The sequence below is a fragment of the Vanellus vanellus genome (assembly GCF_965231255.1).
Source record: "Vanellus vanellus genome assembly, chromosome: 2".
Classification (NCBI taxonomy): Eukaryota; Metazoa; Chordata; class Aves; order Charadriiformes; family Charadriidae; genus Vanellus; species Vanellus vanellus.
Genome location: NC_138906.1, coordinates 47,470,486 through 47,497,139, shown reverse-complemented (window position 1 = coordinate 47,497,139; position 26,654 = coordinate 47,470,486). Strand labels below are relative to the sequence as shown.

The window sequence follows — 26,654 nt, the reverse complement described above, 5'->3', positions numbered from 1 at the left end:
AGTTTGTGATGAATATAGTAATATTAAATTGCATAAGCTCTTAACTTTAGTAACCTATGAGGTTCTGCATGTCTTCCTTGTCACACTATTTTCAAGCACTTAACTGGAATGCTAAAGCTTCTGTAATAATGTAAAGTAGCTGTTGTTTTAATATACATAACAGTATTATGTAAGAGCTTAAGAGGATTTGAAAAACTGTATATTCACTTACAATTCTAGGATAACTTACCCTGGCAGAGTTCTAGTACACATAAGTTGATTAAGTCACCAATGTTAAGAGCTTAATGAGGAAAAAGTGCTGTGTAGTTTTTGCACTTGTGAAATATAAAACAGAGCATGTTTGCTTTCTGAAAAGCTGAATCTCTCCATTGTACAGTGATCTCCAACAGTGTTGGGACATGAATGTTGCACTGAATTTGACAGACTGGTTTTTACTCTTCATATATCATTCTGCGTTTTCTGCAGCAGTCTCCTGTCTCGTTACTGACTGGACTTAAACCAACTTTAATTGAGAGATAAGATGATAGCCTAGACTTTTATAATTTTAGTTCCTGTTGAAGCATGGTGAATTTCAGGTGTCTGCCAGTTCCTAACTAATTTAGGATGCTATAAATGAGGATAAAGTATTGAAACTGAGTAACTGTAGGTTGGGGTTGCTCTATTTCTTAAAGAAAGGTTTAAGTAGTTTGTATGTTGGATGGAAAATGTCAGTATCTCAGAGGCAACTTAAGCCAATTCAGTACTGAAGTTTTATGTTACCAGAGGTATTGCTAAACAAATGAAGCTATCTGACATTTGAGCTCAGCGGTCATTAAGAAATTTTATAGAAATTATTGTTACTTGTAATAGGTACTAACAGTTTGTATACATTTTTGCATCTGGATACTCATATTTGAACCGGCATTTGATGTTTTCACCTCCCTTGACACAGGATAAAATCTTGGGTTTGATTGTGAATTTACACAACAAAGATGATGTTAGATGTTACAACAGTGGTAACTCATTAAAATGTTAAGCCACACTGAAGGGTTCATTGATTACTGGTGGAATATTTAGAGCTCCTGTTAGTGTCTTTGCTACACTGTCTGGCATGAGGAAATTTTGTGGTAATGTTAATAAATAGACATTTGTAAAAGGTGAAACAATTCTGAGAATTCATGGACATGGAGTACATGAGATGATTCCTCTAAAAGAGTCCAGATTGGTGGAATAGTTTGTCTGTTTTCTGCACTGTTCCTGCAGTAGGGTTTCTGGAAATAAAGATGTAATGTCCTGTCTAAAAAATAGTGATACTATCATGAATCACAATAATATTACTTCTGTCTAATATGCAAAGTATTTCTTCATCAGTTTCATGTGCCTAGTTATTTTGGGGGGGAAAGGAAGAAAAAAAGGAAAATGTGATGAGCTTTAGAATATTAAAGCCTTTGAGAAGCTGCTTGGATACTGCTTATCAAGCTTGGAAAAGGATAATTTTGGGCTAGGGACTCCAGCTACCATGAATTATCTTTGTTGCTTGTAAGATGGTTGACTGAAAAGCTTCTCCATGGTCTTCAGACTACTTTGATACCAGATCTTGGTTGGTTAGGTTTATGAATGTCTGTAACCAAGATAAACATGCTAATTTCCTTAGCATGTTTCAATTTTTCTTTCAGTGGGAACTGCAAAACATGATCATTTCAATTGAAACTAATTTTTTTATATATTATGACATCACAGGGTCTGAACAAAGTTTTGTAACTTATTTACAGAAAGTACTAGCAGATATCACAAAATATGGAGCAAGTCCTTTTTAAAAGATGCTATTGCATGCTGCTGCTTGGCGGAAGACAATTTAGGGGACATGGCATTTGGGAAGATGTGGTATTTTTCTCTTCCTCTGCAATAATACTTTAAGAGCAGCTTTAGATCTTAAGTGGTGTACTGCTAAAGCATCTGATATGCGAACAGGGTGGTGAGGTCTGTGTGTATTACTTAAAATTTGTTTAGCTACATACCGGACTTTGAGAGTAGGTACAAGAAGAAGACAGAGACAATGTGAAATTAATTGCTTTTAGAGCTGTGGCTGGTGTTAGGACTTTAAGTGGTGTAAAGGTATTGCAGAGTTCTCAAATCCGTTGAGCAGATTGCATTTGTCTTGTGCAATACCTCCTCTTAGAAATGGAAAGTGCCTTGTGAGCTACAGTGGTTATCAGCATGGTTGTGAAAGTATCTTGGGTTTTTAACACATTTCACAACTAGAGGCAGTTGGAACCAATGCTGGTGACTACTGATGATGGGTTTGTCAATGGATCATAGTTTGACCACTCTTAGCACATAGGTCTTCTTAATAGCTTTGGCGTCTAGTCAATGATCATAATCTTTCTATTACTACTACTATGTTGCCATTGCTTTGCAAGATATATCTACTTCAGTGTTGTCTGTATTCTTCTCATTCACCTGCTTGTTGTGAAAGAAAAAGGAAATATGTGTTCTTGACTTTTAAAGTGGGGAGCCTTGAAGGACCAATTCAGATCCAGTGGTTTTTCCTCACTTGTCTATATTGAAGATGATCCTCACAAAGACAACAACTATCTAGTGGGGTTTCTACAACACAGTTCTCAAATTTTAGTTTACTAGTGTTCTGCCAGCCACTCACCACAGCTTTGCAAACCCTTGTGAAAGAGGAAAGCTTACACTTTCCATGCTTGATGTGACTGTACTGTGACTTCAAGAAAATAGGATGGCAGACAGCAATCTGTAGGTCTAAAAGCTTGGGAATTTCTTGCCTAAGAAATAAATGTAATCTTTAATTGACAATACCCTGAATCATGCATCATATTTTTTAAGTTTAATTTTTCTCGTACATGGGAGCTGCCTCAAAGTCTTACTCTTAGATCTTGGGTCATGTAGGCTCTCATAATTTTCTGTTACAAAATAATGTTAGTAATTTATTTCTTTGATTTGCTCATATATCTTGATACTTTAGTAATGCACTGAGGTGGATGCTGACGCGGTGTGAGATGACAGTGGGGCCTAATAGGAAATTTTTCTCGTACATGGGAGCTGCCTCAAAGTCTTACTCTTAGATCTTGGGTCATGTAGGCTCTCATAATTTTCTGTTACAAAATAATGTTAGTAATTTATTTCTTTTCAAATCTATTGTGCTACATTTCCCTCGTCCAACCTGTTATTTATAGACCTGCCAAATACTTCTGCTGCTGACCGTTCACTGAATAATGGACCTTAGAGTTGAAGCATTCTGTTTAGCATTTTGTTTTTATTTCTGGATTCTAAGAAGTTAAGGCTAGGCATCAGTAACTCTGATGCCTGCAATACATTCTAACATAATGAAACACTAACATTTCACTACAGGCTTCCCAAATGTTTAATGGCAAAACTTCATCAGCAACTGGCAGCTCCCATATCTTTTCTGAGCAAAATTCTGAAGGCTGTTTAAAACTAGGGAATACCATCCAGTTGTGTAGGCTAATTCTTCCTTTTATGTTTGGAACATAGAACTACTTGGTAACTTTTATCTTCATCATTTTAGGTGTAGCCGTGCTGAATGGTAGAGAGATTTGCTCATATATCTTGATACTTTAGTAATGCACTGAGGTGGATGCTGACGCGGTGTGAGATGACAGTGGGGCCTAATAGGAAAATAAAAGTGCATGTGCACCTTGAAAAATTTACTGTAGTGTTTCATTGTGGAACATGTCATGAGCAAGAGTGTTATAGAGTTTGTCATCAGTGAAGGGGAAGATAAGCATGTATGCTGTGGTGCAGCCACGCAAAGTGGAAAATAAAGCATTAGATAGCATTGTGTATAGAAAGGCTGAGTTGTATCACTGCTGCCCCCACCCCCCAAGAATGCTGCATCTGCAAAGTATTTGGCTGTAGTCCAGGTACAGATTGATGTCATTTCTTTGAGTACCTTTGAATGGTAGTTGTGAAGGCTTAGGTCACAGGAAGGTGGAGAAGGAAGGGCTTTGCTGGACTGTGACACCTCTGTCTGGAAACAAAAGGAGAACACAGGTTCTTGGGCTTTTAAGTCCCATATTGTGTCTCAAATGTTGAAGGCATATTGGGTAGTATGAGGCTTAAAAAGTCTCAAATATTCTGGAGGAGTTGATTCATGACTAGTTTTCAGAGCATGTAGTATGCATTGAAGTGTGTATGTTCTTCACACTTCACTCTTGCAACATTTTGTACCTGTTTCTAGCATGTTGGCTCTCCCTTATATAAAAGGAAAGGTGATCGAAAGCCTTCTCAGGGAAAGTAGATTGACACACAGGTAAAGGTCTAACATCATCATGTATAACTAGTGGCTCATATAGTAATAAAGACTATGAAGATATCTTACAGTAGGATAGCAGGTAAAAAATGATAGAAAATATTGGGAAAAATGTGAAAATTATATTTGCACAGTTTGGATAATGAGTTGATATTTCCTTCGGTTTGATCTCAGATTCTAATGATTTGTACAAGTTGCTTTCAGAGTAAAAAAGTTGCTTCTGGATCTCTGAGATCAGTTTATGTCAAATTTTGGTTTACTGTGTTGAGGAAGAATAGCAACATAAGTCTTACTCTCAACATATGCTGTAAATAAATAATTGGCGTAGATGCTATTAATTATCTGAGACAAAAGAGAGTAAAAGGAGAAACGAGGTGAAACTTATTATACACACCCACAACATAGATTAAATATGTACATCCACTGAACTAGTGATCCTAAATTCCTGTTACAGAAAATGAAAATGCCTGCTTCTAAGAAATGATTCATTTGATCTATTTAGCTATCTGCTTTAGGGTGTACTTTGTTTTATCATTGACTCTTATCTGTGTTGACTGAACCTCCATTTATTGTGAATGGAGACAGGAATGGTTAGCTGTCTGTTGGTGATGAGTCCTAGGGAAGATTACTTCAGCTTTTATGTCTGTTAGCCTGATAATGCAGGGAAGTTTTTTTGCATTGATAGTATTATAACACTTTGTTGAAATGGGACTTTGCATCTTCATTTTCTAAAGTAAGAAGCTAATACACGCATTAAGGTAAGATAAACTAGGCGTGTGGTGTATAATATAAGTAATGAAACTTCTTGGATGGCATGAACTGCTTAAAGAAAAACTAGTGGCTCTGAAACATGCTGTTTTTCTAAACAGATCTATTGGGTATCTATTCATCCATCTTTTAGAGATGGTTGAATCACAGTACTGTTGTTAAGCCCCTTAATAGGATGCATGTGATAATACAAAAAGGCTTCTGCAGATCTCCATTACAGAGGCTGTTTGCAGTATTTTGTGGGATAGAATATGTGAGCTTCTGTGGAAGGAAGGATCTGTTCTGAATCTATTTACTGGTAAATGTCTACATTGCATAAAATGAGTATCGGGGGCGTAGCTGAATTCTGGTATAGTTAGGGAAAACTGCATTTTTAAAACCATAATTAGCCACATGGATTAAATGCTGCTAATGGTTAGTAAGCTTGCCAGCTAGAAAACCCAAATTCTGTAATGCTGAAAAATGAACTTAGAAAGGACTTGAGATAATGTAAATTAAAAGACAGACAGGTAAATATTTTCTGTGATATAACGGGCTCTTAAATGTTTTTCCTCAGGCTGTAGTTTGGCTTGCTGGCAAAATATGACTGGCTGATGGTCAAGTGCTGCAGTTTGCAGCTCCTTCATTTGGTAAAAATGTTGAAGAGGTCACGTTGTAAACTAGATCACTGAAATGATCTGTTACTAAAACTAACCCTGGTTTTGGAGCATGATGTTAGTCAGTATGTTAAATCTGGAAGTTTTGGGTGATTCCATTTACAGTTAGCCACAAAAGTTTTACTGATGTAGCTAAGGAGACAACTGCAAAGAAAGGGTCACAAAGAGGATTCAGCTTGAAAGCTGGTATTTTTGAAACTGCATTCTTAGTTGATCTTTTAAGTGCTTTCAAAATTCTGCTTTCTTACTCTAGAGAGAAATAGAGAAGAAGAAACTACTTCTTTGAGAACTATAGCAACTGTGATCCTTTAGGTGGCATATTTAAGTTGTAATCAAGGTTTGTATCTATATGCGCAATGACAATTTTGCATCCATTTCCTACCACTGAGCAATTCTTGATTTTTGTATGTTCACTTCAAATTGTGTGTGCATCTAAGATCCTTGTGTTTAGCTGTGGGAGCTTCATCTCTAAAGATTTATTTTAAAACCACAGAGTTAAAAGTTAGTTGGTGTGTTATTGTGGAGACTTTATGTTAAACTGTTAATGAATCTGCATTAATTTTATTTCAGCTAATGGGGCTGCAACATTAGTGAGCGTAGTTTATCTTCCATTTCTGTAAGCTTTTATCCTATTGATTACTGTCTGATGTATTTCTCCATGGCTTAAGCATAACTGATTTTTTTCTGGAATTTTGTTGACAGGTTGATGTTTATGTGCATTCTGTCATTTAGAGATAAATCACTTGTTGAGTTTGTACAAAGATGGTTGAGTATGTGCCAAGTGAACAAAATAATTAGTATAAATCTTTCCTTACTGCTGAGTGTTGTAGTTACTTAAATTCAGACAAGTTACATTCTGTTACATCTGCCTGGGTTTGCTCTCTCCCTTTGCCTCTGCCAGGGATGGAACCTTCCTGAATTTAAGAAAGAAAAGCTAAATCAAAATTGACTGAGGCTTTTTTACCTCCATCTTCCATATCCCTTCGAGTAACAAAACTTTGTTTTTGCCATGCAGTAAGAAAGCTCTATTTTGTCTGCAGGTGTTGTTTTTGAATCCAAGACTTAAAATCTCTCTTAAAGCCACATCTCCTCCTCAGAGGGTAAAGGTGTTTCATGATTTGGCTCAGGTTTCTAGGATGTGATGAATTTGTATGAATAGAGATGTAAGTCTTGAGGTTTGACTTAACATTCAAGAAAGTAATGGTCTGTAAAAACTTGAGCTCTGGAGTTTGTGTTGTTGGTAACTTCAATGGCTGGCTTTTTTTTGACACAACTTTTATGGTTTTGATTTTGGGTTTTTTTTTAATTTAAGGGTTCTAAAACTGCTAAGTAGTTTAGTGTAAGGTATTGACTATAGGATACATTATGGATGTCCTAGTGGCAGTTAAAAAAGTTGTCTTTGTAAGTTTGTGTGCTCTTGTTTTCTTTTATTTCTTTCATCTAGAAGCAGTGAAGAGTCTGGTTAGGGTTTTGTGGAGACAGCAGTTCTATGTGTGGTGTAGTATTTTTTTTTAGTTTTTTTAAATGCTTGCAATCCTTTTAGAATTGAGACTCTGGAGTCATACAACCATACAGGGCATGGCTGATTAATATCTCCCCTATTGCTTCATACAGGTTAAGGTTAGGTGGTTTATGTGTGTACACAGACTATTTTTCATTAGCCATTTTGGGGCTTAGGTCAGTATGATGGAACGTTATACAACCATAATAAAGCATTAAAAAAACCAACCCAAAACAAATGACAACAACAAAAAATTAAAAAAACAAACAAACAAACAAAAAAAAAACACCCCCCCACCAAATTGGCCTAAGAAAGTAGTATAAAACAAACCAGAAATTGTGTAGAGAAAGGTGAGAAGAATGCCAAAGCCTGTGGAATAACCTCTGTAAAAGGAAGGCCAGATTAGGACTTGAACAAGACTGAACTGAAGCTAGGAATAGGAAGCTGAAATAAAACTGAGTTTCTTGAGTCAAGGTAGAGTATGATAGTTCTTGTTTTGGAACAGACAGTGAATGAGCAGATGCACAAATTATCAGGACATTAAAAACAAACAAAAGGAAGTGGTTCTTCTTATACCACATAGTTAAGCTATTAAACTCCTTGTTGCAGGATGTTTTTGATACTAAAAATTCACATCCTTTAATAAAGCACCTGCCCAGTTTCACACGGAGGGGTGGGGTGGCATCCATCGAGCATTATTAAACGAAGTCACTGCCCTCTGATGTAAAGAAATTTTTGAAACTCTTAAAGATAAGGAGAGTTTCATTATTTATTGTTACGTTTCCTATTGTACTATGGTTTTCCTTATGCATCCTCTAATGGTTGCTTTCCAGGTAGGAGAGTGATATGGGCGTTTGGTTTAATGAAGCATGCTTTAATTTAGTTTTGTACTTTCTGGAATAAGGATGGGATGGTATTACATGGTTAATTGGAAGTGGTAGGGGAAACTTTGTAAGATGAGCAGTATGGGATGTGTTGAGAAGCAGATGTTAACCCCAATTTTGATACTATGGCATCTTGTAGTGAAGTAGAGTGTTTTTTGGAAGAGCATCTAAAGCACAGTGCTTAGTAGCATGGTGAAAGGGTATAGTAACACAAAACCCAATGAAGTTTTTTAAAGCTGGATTATTATCATTAAAGAAAAAGAAAAACCCAACACCCAATGTTTATGTGATTGTTATACTTACCCCGTTCCTTGTCTTTAAGTTATGAGGTTTCAGAATTTGATTGATTTAATTCAAATTTTACAGGGGTGGAGGTCTCAAACTGAATTCCCACGGAGTTTGTGGAAGGAGACAGCTGGATAGAGAAGAGTTTATACCATGGCTCCAGCTGAGAGAAGCAGTAAGGTGAGCATGTTAAACATCAGAGAATCCTCATAGGACCCCCAACCTTGTAATTGAATCCATATGAAACCAGGTTCATTAGTTTCACTGCCTGTGAAATAACTTGTTTAGCAGGGAGTGTTTTTAATCTAATGCTTACATTTCAAGTTGAGAATAACTAATGTAAGGGGCTGTTTGTTTGCCAGCTTCCTTTTCAAAGATTTTCTTTTTGAAGTTCAGTTTTGAAACTGTGAAAATATATTCTAAAGAGCTATGTTTTCTGTATTTTATTGAGTTGGCAATAAGCCATCTAATTTTCATATTTCCAGCTACTTTGCACACAAAGTGGGAGAAATGGTTAGCTTTTTGATAGCTACAGATTTTTATTTAAACCTCAATGTAAGTTAAAGATGCAGGAAAAGTTTTTGGGAGGCTTTGTGTGTGGAAAAAAATGGCGATGGGACATAAGACCTTCAAAACCAGGTTTGAATATGAACATATTATAAGTTGGATCTTGTTTGCTTAAATGCCAAATTAACTGGTAAGCAGGAGTTCAGCACTAATAAGCTGAACTCTTGAGTTCTGTCCCCTTCCTTCCCACTCTTCTTCCCCTTCTCCTGACTCAATCCCAGGACTGCTGAACACATGCAGCCTAAATGCAAACTTTTATCACCAGTTTTTATAACTCCAGTCAAAATATTTAAGAAGACATTTTATTTAGCACTAAGAGTATGTCCAACCCAAATGTTTCATTTCAGCCTGTAAAGCTTCGTTCATTTGTTGTAATTATGGTATTGACTGTTAATGCTCAAACAAATGACAGTAACAAAAGTGTGTCAGCCTGAGCTTTGCTAAACAGGAAGCGGTTAGAAAGGGAGAAGCTAAAAGTCCAAAGTTAAGCCATCAGAACTTTGTATTAGAGCTGTTCTGTGCTGTAATATGAAGGAATATTCCAAAAATAAGGTAAGTCAAGGATTTTCCTCTTGTCAATATTCTGTGCTGCTCAGCTGATTTCTAGTGTAGCTGTAAAAGTTAGAGATTTCAGCTTTTCCAATTTTAACAGTCTGTATAACACTGATTTCTTCGTGTTGCTTGCAAGGTTTCTAACTCAAGAACATGAAGGCCACTGAGCTTCAGAGAAATTTTCATTATTCCACTGTTGAAATTCACTTTCTTCAAGCATACTGATAATGATTTCAGAAATCTGTTGGTTACTACAGCATGGCTTATCAACCCCTTTGCAAAAACCCCTGAAGAATTTCATAAGTAATCTCTAATGATGTCCCAGTGTAAATTTAGGAGAATTACAGGATAATAATTTTGCTTATATTTATACAAATATATAATCTTGTCTCTTTATTTTTAGGTGTGCTTGGCAGTGACAACGGACTATTTTTTTGCATCAGATACTCTTATATGAAAAGATCACGTTTCCAAAGAGCCTAAGTGTTATTTCATTTCTGAAACAGAATGGCAGGCTTCAAACGAGGATATGATGGAAAAATTGCAGGATTGTATGACTTGGATAAAACTTTGGGCAGAGGCCATTTTGCTGTGGTCAAACTTGCTCGGCATGTCTTTACTGGTGAAAAAGTAGCAGTAAAAGTAATTGACAAGACCAAACTGGACACTCTAGCCACTGGACATCTTTTTCAGGAAGTTAGATGCATGAAACTAGTGCAGCATCCCAATATAGTACGGCTGTATGAAGTGATTGACACCCAGACTAAGCTTTATCTTATCTTAGAGCTAGGTGATGGAGGAGATATGTTTGATTACATCATGAAACATGAAGAAGGTCTGAATGAAGATCTGGCAAAAAAATACTTTGCCCAAATAGTTCATGCTATATCCTACTGCCATAAACTGCACGTAGTTCATAGAGACTTAAAACCAGAGAATGTGGTCTTCTTTGAAAAACAAGGACTTGTGAAATTGACTGATTTTGGGTTCAGCAACAAATTTCAGCCTGGAAAGAAGCTCACCACAAGCTGTGGATCTCTTGCATATTCTGCTCCTGAAATTTTACTTGGGGATGAATATGATGCACCAGCAGTAGGTATGCCCTCTTTGAATTCAACCAGTAATCTAAAGTACTATGATGCTGTAGTACTATGTTTTCTGTTTCAAGTTAATGCTATATGTGGAAGCCAGCTAGTTGGCAAGAAATAATATTACAACCTGGATGAGTTAATGCTGGAGCAGCTCTGTTTGAAGAAGATACTAAAACGTTCTCAAAAATGCTTAAGTTCTTTTTGTATGAAATAATGCAATTGTATACATTATTAATAGAAAAGTTAATTGCAATGTGGATGCAATGTGTGTATTTGTACTTGCTTTGTTAGAGTACCTACCTCCTTTTCAGAAAAGTGCCTGTTTTTACTTTATTTTTAACATGCCCCCCCCCCCGCAAAGAAAAACCAAGCCACCTAGTGGTTTTCTTTACTCAGTTTAGCCATATAAGAATGACTTTGTGAGCCAAGGCTGCTTCCATGTTCTGCTGCAAGGTGGTAGGAATCAATTTTTAATAAGTACGAACTTGGCTATTGAAGGAGGAGACGGAATTAAGGAAGGTTTAACTTCCTCTTCCCCTTTTCTGCCCTTTTCTTGTCTGAGAACTGAAAGTAGGGGGGGTGTTCCCAGTTGCTCCCAGTTGTTTAAAAGGCAAGAGAAATAGTAATGTGTAATCATAGAATCATAGGGTTGGAAGGGACCTCTGGAGATCATCTAGTCCAACCCCCCTGCCAGAGCAGGGACACCTTAGAGGAGGTTGCACAGGAACGCGTCCAGGCGGGTTTTGAATGTCTCCAAAGATGGAGACTCCACCACCTCCCTGGGCAGCCTGTTCCAGTGCTCTACCACCCTCAAGGTAAAGAAGTTCTTCCTCATGTTTAGGTGGAACTTCCTATACTCAAGTAAATTGGTCTGCATGTTTCTAGCTGGAAAGTGGAGTGTGCTGGACAGACTACTATAGGTAATTCTCTTACTCTCTCTGTTAGGTCTCCTGCATATACTATTAGAAGTAACTTAGAGGGTTTTTAAAATAGCTGTGAACTTTGATATAGTCACTGAATAATGTCCTGAAGTCATACAGATTGTTTGTATCTGTTAGTTGAGGTAGAACATGCTGCTTCTCCAACAAATTTAGGTACGTGTAATTCCAAATGATGCTTCAAAAATAGCTAATTGTAGTCAACATGCCTCTTGTTCTTGTGTGCCCAGTATCTGATACTTTTACTGTCTTAATAACACCCATTAGGACTCTGTACATGGCTCTGTGTGTGTTATGCCATAGTTATAGTAGTGGCTGTAGTGATGGTTTAAATCAAGACTGACTTGTCCAATTTGTTGCTAATTTACCGGAGGTAAACAATCAGCTAACTTTGTATGCTGACAAGGTATTCCTGCACACTGTTGAACTAAAATTCTTGCATTATTTTTAATATAAATGTTTTTAGCTAGTAGATCTTATGGTGTTTGCTTAAACATTTGAATGTCACTTCATGACTTTTATCTTTGAATAGGTATTTTACTGTGGGTTTTCTGGACTTGAAAGTACTTTGTGTGCTATAATTAGGAATTTTAGATGTCTGTGCTATTTGTGGTTTTGCAAATCCATGTTGATGCTACAGTGATGCTTGACGAAATGATTTCTATTTAGATTCAGATGTTTTAGATGTGTTGGTTCCGGTTTTATTAGTGGCAAACTAGAGATCCTGAGTCATTCTGTGTTCTATGTCTTTTTATTTTGAGAATTTACTGAAGCATGAGTGTAAGTGATTGCAGTGGCCTCCAAAACTAAATGGAAAACTGAATTTGTTAAATATTCTGTCCAGTGCCTTATGTGAATTATTTCTTGAAAAATGGAGTAGCAGTCAAATTTTGGAGGATGAAAAAAAAAAGTTTTGATATTGCTGCCCAACTGAAGATGCTGGGAAGAAAGAAGGTGTATGGGGATTAATGGGGGGGCAGGTAGCATTAGGAGCACTATGACCAGATGGTCCAAATTGAATTATATAGTTAATAAAGTGCATTTTGGACCTCTTAATGGTAAATGTAAGAATGGTGGCATCACATAAAACGTTTCTTAGAGGACTTTGTAGGCAATCAGATAGGTATACTTCGGAATAGTACTAGAAGAAAATGATTTAATAGATTCACAGAGGAGATGGTCTTGATAATACAGAGTGGATTGATATGAACAGTAGAAAAACTAGGAAAAATGAGTTTCTTCTAGTTGGTCTTTAAGGATGCTAGTTAAGTTCTATTTCTGAGAATATTTAAATACACCTTTGTAGTTAGGTTTTGCTTACTTATTTCCCAGTATACCGTTTCAGTTACTGGATACTAGAACTCCTCCTATGCTAGTTGACAGATTGCAGTGCTTGTATTCAAACTTTTTAGTGGCATAGTTTTCATTGCTTTGTAATGCACTAACAAAATCTCCAAAGTACTGTCAGTACAATAGTTACAGAATAAAAAAATCAAAATTTATTATGAGTTGCCAATAATGACCTTGAAGGGTCTGGATTTTCCTTTTCTAACTGGGTAAAAAAGTAAGATATGCTACATAAGGTTTCTAAATGACTTATTTGTGTATTTTAAATGCAAAGATTGTGGAGGAAAACAAAAATACCAGGGACTTCTTTAAAGCCCTCCTTCCCCAAATGGATTCTTAAATTTAGGATTTAAAAAGAATGTATGTTTAGGAAATTTATCACTAACCATGTAATGATGCAACTAAGAAATCAGCTTGTGCAAACTTTTCTTAACCTTTAAAGATACGCTTTCATGCTAAGATGAGGCCATACTTGTGGACTAGAAATATGTATAAATTCAGAAGTAGATGTTTTCAAAAGAGATTACATCAGTTACATTTTGATGCTGGTAATGTGCAAGGTGTGTATATATATGTAGCCTGAAATAGTGGTGAAGTGCTGTGAACTCATTCAGCTATTGGCTGAATAGGGCTATTAATATTGTGATGATAGTGACTGACAATGGTAAAGATATTTTGCCAGTTAAGATGATATTACAATGTAGCTGAAGCAATTTAAAAGCTAGTTGCTTACGAGAAAGGTCAGGCTTTCAAATCCAGTGCAACTGCATGGTCCTGCCCCTTTGTGAGCATCTGGCCTCTTGAAAACCAACTCAATTTGCGAAAATGCCAAATTAAAAAGGATCACCCTGCTTATACTCTGTGCATGTTAAGGTACGTTTGCACTCATAATATTTTAAAAACCCCACAGCTGTTTTCATTTATCCAGAATTGTTCTTATATTTGCAAAAATTACTGCAGGAAAAAATGATCAAGATACATGATGGGTTGGTGTTTTGTGTTTTTTTTTTTTTTTTTTTTTTTTTCCAGAGATCTTTGACACAAATGTGGCTTTTCTGATGTCTTATGAATAATATTAGAATGAGTATATGAAGGAAAAGACTTTACATTATCTTGCTACAAAGAGCTGAAATATTCAGGGCAAGTCTTTTATTAAGTTATATCCTTAACAAGTATCATGGAAAAAGCTTGCTTTATGAAAAACTGTTTCAGCTAGTTTAGGGATTAATCTCCCCTTTGTGATGCTATTAAGTTTTCACACTTGAAAAGGGACTAGTTAATTTAGGTGTCTCATTTCCTTTTGTGTTTAAGGCTGTAGTTAAAATGATGCAAGAGGAATATTAGGCAATGATCGTATGTTCCCAGGGCTTTTCAAAAAGCTGAGTGAGTTAGATAATGAGAAGTTCCGTTGCTTGTAGTTTCTCATGTTTTTTTCACACTTAATTAAAATTTGTTCTCGTCAGAGGAAAGTGAGAGGACTGTTGTTGCACATAAAGTTCATTTTGTAAATCAAATGGACATATTATTTTAGATCAGATAGAGCTCTGTCTAGAGCAGTGGTGTAATTCAGCGAACTCCAGCAGTATTCAAAACCGGGTAAGTACAGATGAGAAAGAATAAAGCATGCTTCTGGTAATACTTTTCCTTTGTTACTCTACAAGCATCAACAGAGATTGGATCATTAAATAAACAGAAATCACCTCTTTCCTAGGTGATAAAGCTTAATTACAGTTTTTCAGATTAGTTGATTCTTTCAGAGGAGAGCAAGTTCTATTTTAACTGCTTGGTGTCTCTACAAAGTATTAAGTGTTGTGTAGGCTACAGTAATTCTGCAAGACATTGACACTTCTTACAGGTTTTTATTATTGTAGTTGGGTATTCTGTATGTGATTTTGTAGGTGCATGGAAACATGCACATTAAATTTATTGTAAGATTGGGATTGTCTATTTAGCACAGTTGAGCACAGGCCTCTAGAACGGTGCTAATGCACAAATAATACTGTAAGTATCATCACAATTATTTAGCATCACAGTCTGTCACAGCAACACCAAGAGAACGATGGCAAGGTGTTTCTAATAAGACACGACTAACAAGAATATTATGGTTACTATAGCTCAGTGCTATTTATGTAGTTCAAGTCCAACTTGCTGCCTTCTTGGAAGTTGCAGAGGCCAACCATTTGAATAACGTTCATTACTTTAGTAGTTTGATTCTGGCTTTCTTGCACAACTCAGACCTGGATATCTTCTGACAATATGGTAAGATAGTAATGGATGTATTCATGTATGTCATTGTCTAGGCAAACATTTTTTATTATTAACGGAAACAGAGCATTTGTCTTACCTTTCCCTCTCCTGAGATGATGATACTGCTTTTAGACCCACATTGTCTCTGTTGGAATGATCCCAAATCTTGTTTTCTTTTTGCATCAAGCATTTCCAAGGGCTTCTTATCTGCATATATTGTTGCTGGAGTGTTTGGACTTTCGAAGCTTCAGCCATATTTACCAGGTGCTTGAGGATAGCTAAGTAGCCCCGATAACCCTTTCTGGCCTGTGTGGAGCTAATTTTGATGTTTCTGCTTGCATATAGCACTTTATTCACAAACTGAGTCACTAATGTAAGCATAATGGCCAGTAGGTATGTACAGTAACCTTTTACATGACAAGAAAGCTGGATATAAGATTTGATAGACTTGAGTAAAAAAAATAAAAGTGGTAAGACACTTGCAAACCATATATAATATTGAATCATTTAGCATACCTGACAGCATTTTGGAGTTTCGGTATGTTCAAAATCAGATTACAGCCAAACCTGACAAAAATGAAAGGCAAAAATTCCTCCAAAAGCTTTTTCACTGATTCTTTTGAAAGTCTCCCTTTTTAATTTTGTGTTGCAACACTTTAGAAGATTTATAGATATATTATAGAATGAGCTTGATGGTGTAAGGGTGCAGAAAGCTGAAAGTGCATAATACTCAGCTGCTTCCACTTCCCATTTGCTTCCATCTGTGCAGAGCTACCCCTTCTTATGTGCTGCACTCTATGTGGCTGACCATTTAATGAACTGATTTTATTAGCTAATTTGACAGAAAACTGAAGTTTTCTGCAGGCTTAACTTCTGCCAGGTTAGCAGACCTGTTTGTTCCCTGAGCATTGAGTGGAAGAGCTGGTACAAAGGAGGTGAAGGGAGCATGCAGCTTGGACTAGAGTTCTGGGGGAAGATAGTAGGACCTGCCCCTCTTTTGTGTTAGCAAGTGTAGGTTAGATCAACTCAGCCTAGCTCACTTCACCTTCCATGTAAAAGAAACTCATTTGACTGAAATTCATCAAGTATCCTTGCTGGCTGGGGTTAAACCACAACAGTCACACTGCTGGAAAAACTGAGTCAAATTTGAAAAATTATCAGAAACGAGCTTTTTGTACTTCTTAGAAGGGGCAAGGAATTCGTTGTAGAATACTTTTAGAAAGTTTCAGTCTTGAGGCTATTCGTGTCATGTTAACAAAGAATGTATTTTTAAGTTTTGTGGCAATTTGTGTGCAGGTAGTAAAACTTATTTTTAATAGAAGGGGAGTCCAACTTTTATGTAGTATGCTATCCTTTGAGGGGGGGAAAAAAACAGAATCAATCTAATTACTTTATTAACAAAAATACTTTTCATGCCTCAGATTGAGGGTGTTATGTTACAGGTATCAGAGCATTGTGTTCAGAAGTGAAGTTATAATGTGACGGGACTGTAATGAAGGGTGGGAGTCTGTGATCCTGATGACTTCTCAGTAATTCTGTGCCAGCTAATATTTATGAAGTATAACTTATGTTCCATTCTGGATTACTTTATGCACAAGTTTTAATGCATTCACCAATAAACTGCTGTGTGAAGCAAAGAATAATTTATCTAACAAACTATAGAGGAGAAGCTGTCAAGATAATCTTCAGTTACTACTATATCAGCTAAACTGTAACTTAAGTATAGGGATGTTTCTTAGTCATCTCTCTGTGTTCAAGGGAGAACAGTTTTCATAATATTTCAAACTGCTGTTGTGGAGCAAGATTTCATTATGATAAATACATCTCTACAGCCAAGAAGCTTCATTTGATGTATCTTGCAAGCAAATATTCAGATGACTTATGTTCAGCCCATGGCTGACTAATTTGGCAATACAGTTCTGGTGGAATGTAAATCAATGGTGTACTACTTAATTATAAACCAGATGCTCAAGTTTAGCATTCGTGTGTAAAGCTGTACCAAGATGCTAATTTTTATAAATAAAGTACAAATTATACATTTTGCAGCTTAAACCTTTAGGAAAGATAGTCTATCAGAAAATATGAAGGATTTCTTAGCTACCAGAAGCAAATTGTCGTTAGTATTTGTAAATAAAAAAAAGACCAAAAACATTGCAGTGATACATGTGTATGTGATGTATAGATTTTGTTATGTCCAATGATGTTGACAATGTGTTTTATACAGAGAAAAAAATTCCATCTACATATACCTAATTAATGCTGTTTTTCACCCTGACTAATTATTTTCTGAGTAATAGTATTGGAAAGTCAGTTCACACAGAAAATGTTGGTTTTGTTTGTGTTTTTAATGTAGATTCAGTAACTTCTGAAACGTGGCTAAGCAACAGAAACCAAAGAAGAAAGAATGCATTGCTAAATGCAGAATTGGTGAATCAGAGTAAAACCTATTTTGGAATAAAGGCAGTGGCATGTGTTCAATAAGACCTTTCAATGGTGGTGTTTTTTGTTAAAATATCCTTACTGAAATTTGAGACACAGTAGTTACTAAAAAAAATAAAGAACAACTATTTGTCTGTATTTTAGTAGTTCTATACAACCAGCAAAAGCCATGCTATTGTCTTCAGGGAAAAATAAGTACTAGTTGCCAGATTGAATGAAAATAAGAATTGCTTCCAAAGATAAGACTAGTTACTGATGATCATGTCTTAGTCAAATAAAATAACATCTATAGAACAGACTGTTTCATCAGACAGATAAGCTAATTATGAAAATAATTTGCTAAATGCCATTTGCTATTTATGTATGCTCTTTTTTGGAGGGATAGGGGAAGGAAAAGATTTCTCCTAATTCTCTTGTCTGCTCTGTGTTCTAATAGTAATTTTAATTGGATTTGTTGTGCTTTAAAACAAGGAGAAAACCCAATTCTGCCTTTTAATTTTGAAAATGTTAGCACTGATTGCAGATGATCTCTTCCTCAGCCTTCTGCAAAGGAAAAATAAATTCCATTTTACAAAGACAAAAAAAAAAAAGCTAACAGACAGCGGCATCTCTGAAAACTTGAGACATCAGTACATAAGTTTATTCAAAGCCTTTTTCATGAAAAGTTAAAGAATGGAATAATAGTTCAATCGGCTAAAAATCTAGTATCTACAAAAAAGTAATCTCTTCAAACTTTACAACTTTTCACAACTGGTCCAGTTTTAGCATCTTCCAGATTTGCCAGCAGTCTGTGTACATGGTAGTGTAAAAATACTTGTGATGCATAGAAATGCTGAAATTGTTAACACATAGTTATTCTATACTGTCTTGCTACTGACTTTTGATACAAGGGATACAACTTTTTAAAGCTTTTTAGCATATACAGAGGTGGAAATACTTACTCTCCTTTTGAAGTACGAGTATCTCAACAATATAACGGGCACCATTCAAACAATACAGTGGTATGATACCAGCTTTTATCCTTTTATACTGTAGTATGTAATTTCTAATTGTTTTTAACAGAAGTCTCATTTTTTGCAGTATTTGACTTGTCATGTGAATTTTTACCCTTAAACTGTGTTTTGGTTCTTCAGACAATTATGTGTAGATATGCTATAAATTTCAGTGTTCCTTCTGTTTTTCATAGCCTATGCTGTGAACAGGATCTTCATTTTCAACTTGTAACAAGCATGCTTACCACTGTTATGGTTGTGAGTTATGAGCTAGGTTCCACTCCTAAATTCCAATCCAAATAAAGTAGTTCGTGATGGGGCTTTATGTCTGAGTTCAAAACAGCAGTCTTCAGATACTGCCCAGTTGCTGCTTAGCCCTGAACATGCCCAGAGTGCATGATGATCTTTGCATTAGATTATCATATTTAACTCTGCATATAACTTGATATTGAAGTGCTGATATGTTGAGTCTCTTTCAAGGCTTGTTTTCAACAGGTTTCTATGGATTGGCCTTTCTTCCATAAATCTCTGAAGAGGTTGTAGACATTTCTGTCCTCTCCCTAAAAGCTGACTTGTTTTCTGTTTTGCTCATTAGGTGGCTTCTAGTGGAAGATAACTATTGTGTTCAGCTGTTACAGGAAACATTCCAATGAGAAATGTGTAAAACCTGACTAAATTGACTCAATATTACAAATCACTTCTGAAGAAGCAGACTTTCTGTAGAAAGAACTGTCTTAACAACTGAGCAATATACACTGTATAAACTGTTAAGCAGTTCTACATTTAAGTTAGGAGGACAAAAAAAATCTTTTTCTCATAAAAGTCTGAAATAAGCAGCTTTATTAAACAGACTCAGTTTGCTTTATGTAGTTAAATGCAGATGTGTCTAATCCAAAATGAGAATACATTTTTAGCTGCTTAAAATCACAAATTCACATAGCTCATATATAAAGTGTGAGAAGTGCCTATGACTTCTGAGGGATGGTAGAAATTTGGGCAAATCTTATGCTACAAGGATCCCCCATGTCACATAAATTGGAACTCTGAAGTTTGTAGTGCTTATTTTAGGAATAAATCAGGGACTTTAGAAAGCAATAAATGGCTAATGAAATGGTGAAGCCCAGCTCAGTGGTTAAGCAGATGAATATGGATATCCTTTGTGCAGTGTACAAACTGGAACATAACAGATGTTTGACTGCCCTGTGTTTAGGACAGGCATAACATAGACAGCTAATGACGTAGTTTGGTTTCTATGGCAGTGACTTCATGTTATGTAAGGAAGTTGCGTATACACAGCCCTGGTTGTCATGGTTCTAGGAATCCTGCTTGAAACAGTCCTTTCCTGATCAACATTATTTAATGGCTTTAAAAACAATAAAATATTCTCTCCTGCAGCTAGCTAGCTAGTGCTTTTAAAAGTCCTAATCTCTCTTACTTTACTATTATAACAATGGCAGTTTCAGCTTAAAGGCTAAACTGCATCTTCAGATCTTCGCTGTGCTTTTGAAAGAGACCTTGATTTTGGCCACTGCAGTATATAAGTGTGCCTTCCTTCACTATAATCATTTGAAGTTTTACAGGTTATAAGCATGCTAAATACATGCAGCATGTCAGGCCTAAATTCTGCTTTTTCATCAATTTTCTGCTGAGAGCAGATTAGATGACTCTTGGAGGGGAGGAGAAGTAAGCAGTTTCCACAATGCCTTCACCTGCTAATTACTAAGAGTAGTAAAAAACCTTGAAATTGTGAGAAATAAATTCTTGGTTAAATCTGCTCTTTTAAAAATGGGTCTCTAACCCTTCTCTTCCCTGTGTTCCTTCAGTTAAGAGTCTCAAGTCTAGAAGTGGCACTGGCATCTGAGTTCTGTACTGTGACAAGGGAGTATAGCTGCAAATGTATGCCAACTCATTGGCCCAAGCCAAGGAGTTTTGCTTACAAAACCTGCTTCTTTATCTGGTTAAACTATGCAGTAATAAATTTATTACATCTAAAGGTTTTATCTAACACCTGATTTATATATTTTTTTTTAAGCATTAACATTGCACCATAGCTAATATATTATCTTAAAATTATATGCCAGGGGTGTGAAGGTGGAGGAGAGATAGATCTATGCACAGTTCTTTACCATGTGTGCTGTATGTCAAACCATATTTGCATTGAACTGAAGGTGAGATTTTTTTTTTTTAAAGGCGTAGCCTGTTTAACGAGTCTCAAAAAAGCAGTCTTGCTCTGCATTCAGATCCTGCCCATACAGTTCTGCATTCTCCTTTGCATTTTTTCTGACTCTGGTGCTTGTGCATCCCTTTAGTGAACAGTGCCATTCAGTGAATGGGTAAAAATGTAAATAGATGTCATCTTTGCTTTTAAATGTATATTTACAGCTTCTAATAATGTGTGAAAGCAGGAAATCGTCTCAGCTAGGATTTATCCACTGAATTGACATAAGGTGTATCAACTTAAGAACATACTTTAAGGGCTGCCTTGACTAAAACAAAAAGTATGTTTTTGCAAGTGTGTAGGAATCTAAAGAAAAACTTTATGTTCCTTTTAAAATTTGAGTTATTTTTCTTCACTCTTTCCCCAGTTATTAGCTGGTCTGATTAGAGATGCTACTTCTTTCTAGAAGCCTTGCTTTAATGAGATGTCAAGCTCTTATTTCATTGCTGCTCCAACATCTTTCTGATCTCCTTATGCAACTGTCCTGTCAAAGTTGATGCTTTTGACCAAATCAGTTCACTAGGTCTTGACTGAGACTTTCACTTAGTTTGAGTGCAACCCCTCTGGTGTAATAGGGTAAGAACACGCTTTGGAATTTAGAAATGAAAGATCAAGGTGCTATTGTCTGCTCTGCTGGTAGAAGTGGTCTCCCCAGCAGAAGCAGTTATTCCCCTTCTGTTACACCTAATATGTGAGCAGAAATTGGCAACAGCAGGGTACAGTGCAAGAGTGGGCAGCATGTACTGACCAAATGCTGATCAAAGCAAACCATCTCTGTCTTCCTTAGGTTCCTTGAGATCCAGAGGACAGATGAGTTTTCTCGTTATTAACAGGAGAGAATAATAGAGCAGTGCTGATCGTGGCAGCACAAAATAGTATGGCAAAGAACATTCCTGTGTATGGCTTTATGTATTGTTTGGGGGAATGATAAAAATCTGGTAAATAAGCACTGTAATGAAATAATTTCTGATTCTCTTTTACCAATTTCCCAAAGACAGCAATGCTTAAAGATCCTGAATTTTGCCTCTGTCAGCCAGATGGCACTATTCTGGAAACCAAGAATTTTCCACAATGTACTGTGGTTATTAAATTGAGTGAACAAAAATTGTATCTTTTAATGGAAGAAGGCATTTTCATTTCTTGCAATAGTTTTTTGCAGTATATTTTCTGAATTTTACTGAAAAATAGGCAGCTATAGATCTCCAGTAGAGAAAACTGCAAAGTGCAGGTATAGGATTGGTTTTTTGCATTTATAAAATGACTTAAAACTAATAAATTGGGTACAAACATTAGCATTTCTTATATGTACCCTATAGTAATTTAACTGTTGATCTTTTAAATATCTTTTTTTTAAGTATCTTTTAAATATTTCAAAATTGTATGTGGGTATTAACTCATTTTTATGGAATATCTGCTTTGGAGACTTCGGATTCTAAAACTTGAATTTTGAGTTACACTGAAGGCTATCAAACCAGCATGTTTAAACTTACTTGGAGGTCATCATAGAGTCATAGAATGGTTTTAGTTGGAAGGAACCTTGAAGATTGTAGAGTTCCAACCCCCCTGCTCTGGGCAGGGATACCTCCCACTAGACCAGGTTGCTCAAAGCCCTATCCAACCTGGCCTTAAACACCTCCAGGGATGGGACATCCACAACTTCCCTGGGCAACCTGTTCCAGTGTCTCACCACCCTCAGAGTAAAGAATTTCTTCCCAATATCTAATCTAAATCTACTCTCTCTCAGTTTAAAACCATTACCCCTTGTCCTATCACTACAGTCCTTGATAAAGAGTCCATCTCCACCTTTCCTGTAGGCCCCCTTTAGGTACCAGAAGGCTGCTATAAGGTCTCCTGGGAGCCATCTCTTCTCCAGGCTGAACAACCCAACTCTCTCAGCCTGTCTTCACAGGAGAGGTGCTCCAGCCCTCTGATCATCCTCATGGTCAGGTCACCTATTTAAATTTAGAAGAGATGTTTACAAATAAGTAAGACTTTTAACCCTCAAGTTTATGAATCCTTTTTACAAAGAGGAGATGACTTCCCCTTTTGAGTAGTATTACCTATGTCAAGCTACAAGTGGATTCAAAACATGCAAAATAAGAACTTTATAATGCAAAACCGACAGGGATTTCTGTTGTTTGTTCTGGAAACTTTTTTTTTGCAGGGAGATCTGCCAGTAAAAATCCTAATTTTCATACAACATTGTATGTGTCTTAGAAAAAGTGCCAATGTGAAATTTTGTGGTAGGTTGGGAAGGGCAAGATACTGTTGTTACTGTTCTTATTTTGTTCAGGTTTGCCTGCAGCTGTTGGCTGTTTGAAATACCAGTGAATAATCCAGTTCTTATATACCAGTCCATTTTTCTGTTGTTCTTTAAGGATTTGTATATTTCAAATGAAGTTACTTTGAAAATGTTTAATGTTTCCTGTTTTCTGTCAGCTTTTTTTTTTTTACCACTTCCTTCACACTTATCATCCTTTACCTTGTGTTTGGAGTGAGGAGTGAAAAATTGTGTTTTATAGCTGAGTTGAACAACCCTGTGCTGGTTTAAATGGAGCATTCAAGTTCTGTGTGTTCACACTATCAACACTATTTTAGTTCTTGCTGTGCTGGGTCATGCTCTCATTTTCTTGAATAAACACCTCCAATGCACTGCTACATGGACTCTTCTAAAATACTTCAAGCTGAAAGAATACATGAAGCATTTTACCGTGGGGGGAGTATCAACCAGAACACTGGGATAGATTGCATCACAGAATAGATTTTAGGCAAAGGTAAAAATCTAGGAAGGACATTGATAGCCAAAAGAGGGCTCATAATAGAAATGCATAAATTCACATGCTTTATGTGCTTGCAAAAAATGAGTTCTTATCTATTGTGTGGTGAGAGAGAGATAATGCAGCAAAACTTTTTGGCCACTTTCAAACTAAATAGTAGGAGGAAGATGTAAGTAGCTTTACAAAATTAAAGGTGTACCTCCTAGGTGAAATTACCTCTCTGTCTTGTGAGGCTTGTCTAAATCCTATATTTCAGAACATTCACCTTTCTGGCATCAGGCTACCGAAGCATTAACACACTTATTGAATCTTAAACATGTGAATAGTCATGTTGAATTTGCAGGCATACATGATATGGTGTACTGGCCTCAAAATGCTCAGTACCTACAGGATCGAGGTCCTTGTAAGCATAACAGAAATCAAATAATTGTCTGAGTTATTAGCATACACTTACTACAAATTAGAGCTCTAAAGAAAATTACCATGTAGTATTTCTGTTCCTCTGTCAGCTAAACCATATGAAGAATGGGTTGTAACTAGCAAAATGAGTAATTGTTCTAGGGATGAATGTGTGTGATGTACATTATTAAATACAATTGTAGCCATCCTTCAGCTTTAAATGCATGTCAAGTATTTTGAGTAGGCCACAGAAAGCAAGATGCAGTTGGGTACATAACTTTGTGTGGTTCCCTCTTGCAAGCTCTTCCAGCTGGTGTGCTCTGCTTCTTATGACCACTGCCAGCTGCTCTCCTCTCTTTCCCTGTTTCTCTCAGTTCAGCTGTTGGCTTGGTTTTACTGGGTACAGATGTGTGAAATGCTAGGGTGTAGGACCCAAGATTGCCTCTGGAATTTCCAGAGCATGGAGTTGTAGCTGAAGATTAAGAGCATGGCCTTCTCTCTAAGCATATATTTATTCATTTTTATGCAATATGAAACATTTCTCAATATTTAAGCTTCCTGTGTTGAATGCAGTGAGGCTTGTGAAGTATTTTCTTCTAGGCAAACTCTTAATAAAGATGTGAACTAAATATTAGACTTTACAGTACGTAGAAACCAAATAAAGGGCTTCATGCCCAGCAGTGTTTCTTTTCCATCCTTTGGTATGTCATTTCATTGGGGAAAAGGAAAGTTCTTAAATGTTTTTTATTTTACACAACCAAGCATTAGAAGGAAGTAAGACAACTCCCGGGATTTAGTAGAGATCGCTGTTAATTGTTATGTTTGGATATTTAAAAAAATAAAACAACCAAACCACCCCGCACTTTGTAATATGATTGGTATAAGAAAGTAGTTTTAGCTAAATGATTTAATTTATTATTTACCATCAGAAGTAGGAAAGAAATCTTTTAAAGCAACACTACTGAACGAAAAACATATACAATTCATTCTTATTGAAATAAGTGACTTTCTTTGTAATTTCTTTAATTCACAGAGCAACATATAAACAATATTGAGAACTGTTTATGCTAGTCCTTCAAAAAGGAATGTGCTTTGAATACAAATCTCTTTAATAATCTGTGCCTACCTATGAAGAAAAGGGTAATGAATTCTTGTCTTCTGAGTGACCAGATTATCTTCAGCTTTATCTAACACTTTGCTGTCAAAGACGTTATGCATCTTAAACTGTTATGCATCCTTGAAGTAATGAATTCTGATTCTTTTCTTCCTCTAAAACTATAAAAGCTGTCAAACAATGGAACTACTGTATTTTGTACTTCAGTGGAATTGCAAATTCCATAAGCAATGCTCATAATCAAAGAGTGCAGTAATAACCCCAGTATGCATCTCAAGAATATTTCACGGTTTTGATGGTATTCTTGTCTGTTTTCTCAACAGTTATTTTAAAATACGTACTATATATTTACAGATATATGGAGTTTAGGGGTCATCCTCTTCATGTTGGTTTGTGGACAACCACCGTTTCAAGAAGCAAATGACAGTGAAACTCTGACTATGATAATGGACTGCAAGTACACAGTGCCACCTCATGTATCCAAAGAATGTAAAGAGTAAGTAGAGTACTAAAGAACTTGGAAGCATTAGTAGAAGTTGATTCTCATTACCTTTGGGAGCCTCCCCATACCATATTATCAGTGTGTGGAATATTCCTTGCCTGTTAATAAGATATTATGCCTACTGCTTTTGTTTAGTTGTTAGTATTTCCTCACATTGATTGGGTAGTTTCATGGGCACCGATATTGCTTCTTTTTTTTTTTTTTTTTTTCCCCTTCTTACTAAAGGTTAATCCCATGATATTTTTTGCCAGTAGGTTTTTCTCACACTTGTGTGAAACTTAATTTGGATTTTACACAATATGTATTTGTGTCTCGGTTGTCATGCATTTTATAAATGTTTGAAGAAGCTTCTCAGCACTGACTGGCTTTTGCCACCACTCTTGCTGGATAAATTACAAAGTGTTGCTGAGATTATTTTGTAGCAGGGTTTAAAAAGGTAATGATTCCTACAGATTTCTGTTCAAAATGAAATTGTCAAAACCAAGGATATCACAGCAAGTTTTGCTCATCTCCTACTGAAATTGCAACTCCAAATCAACATTCTAGGCAATCAAGGGAGAAAAATATTCTGTCTGCAGATACCATATGCCACTTGGGAATCATGACTCATTTTGATGTGTTGTTTTTCTGCAGTGTTCACTGCAGCTTTTTTTTTTTTATATGTTCCAATATTTCCCTATTGGTTAATGACCAATTCAGTCCTTTTGATATGTATCCCAGTTGCATCACTTAGACTATTTTATAATGTTTGGCTAGGTTCTTGAATCTGCAATAGAGTATCTTCATTTTCAATATGAAAGTCCAGCTGCCTTTATAAATGCTTGAAAAATGCATTTGGTCCAGTCATAAAACTAGAGCAGCATCTAGGATTCTATTACTTGACACAGAATAAAATTTGTTACAGCTATGGTCATAATGACTGTTCCTCTCTTCACCTGTCATCTGTGTGGTCCAGGAATCTAATGCCATAGCTGGTTTTCATGTCTTGTCATTAGTGTCTAGCATTTCCAGTAACATGGACAAGCTTCTATCAGTGCTCTAAACAGCTCGAAGAGCTTTACGTACAGGAAGAAGTTTAAAATATAATACAGGAAGAGGTTT

At 36.2% G+C, this 26,654-nt stretch overlaps 1 protein-coding gene across 1 annotated transcript in view; it reads left to right on the top strand.

Moving 5' to 3' along the window:
• Positions 1 to 9,996: 9,996 nt before the first annotated feature.
• The window catches only part of SNRK (SNF related kinase), a gene marked incomplete at its 5' end in the record, with an annotated part of 28,232 nt that continues 11,574 nt past the window's right edge, over positions 9,997 to 26,654 (top strand). Inside the window, 2 exons of the mRNA XM_082499567.1 lie at positions 9,997 to 10,585; positions 25,406 to 25,547. Of these exons, the coding sequence (XP_082355693.1) occupies positions 9,997 to 10,585; positions 25,406 to 25,547 (731 nt within the window). The remainder of the gene's footprint in view (positions 10,586 to 25,405; positions 25,548 to 26,654) is intronic.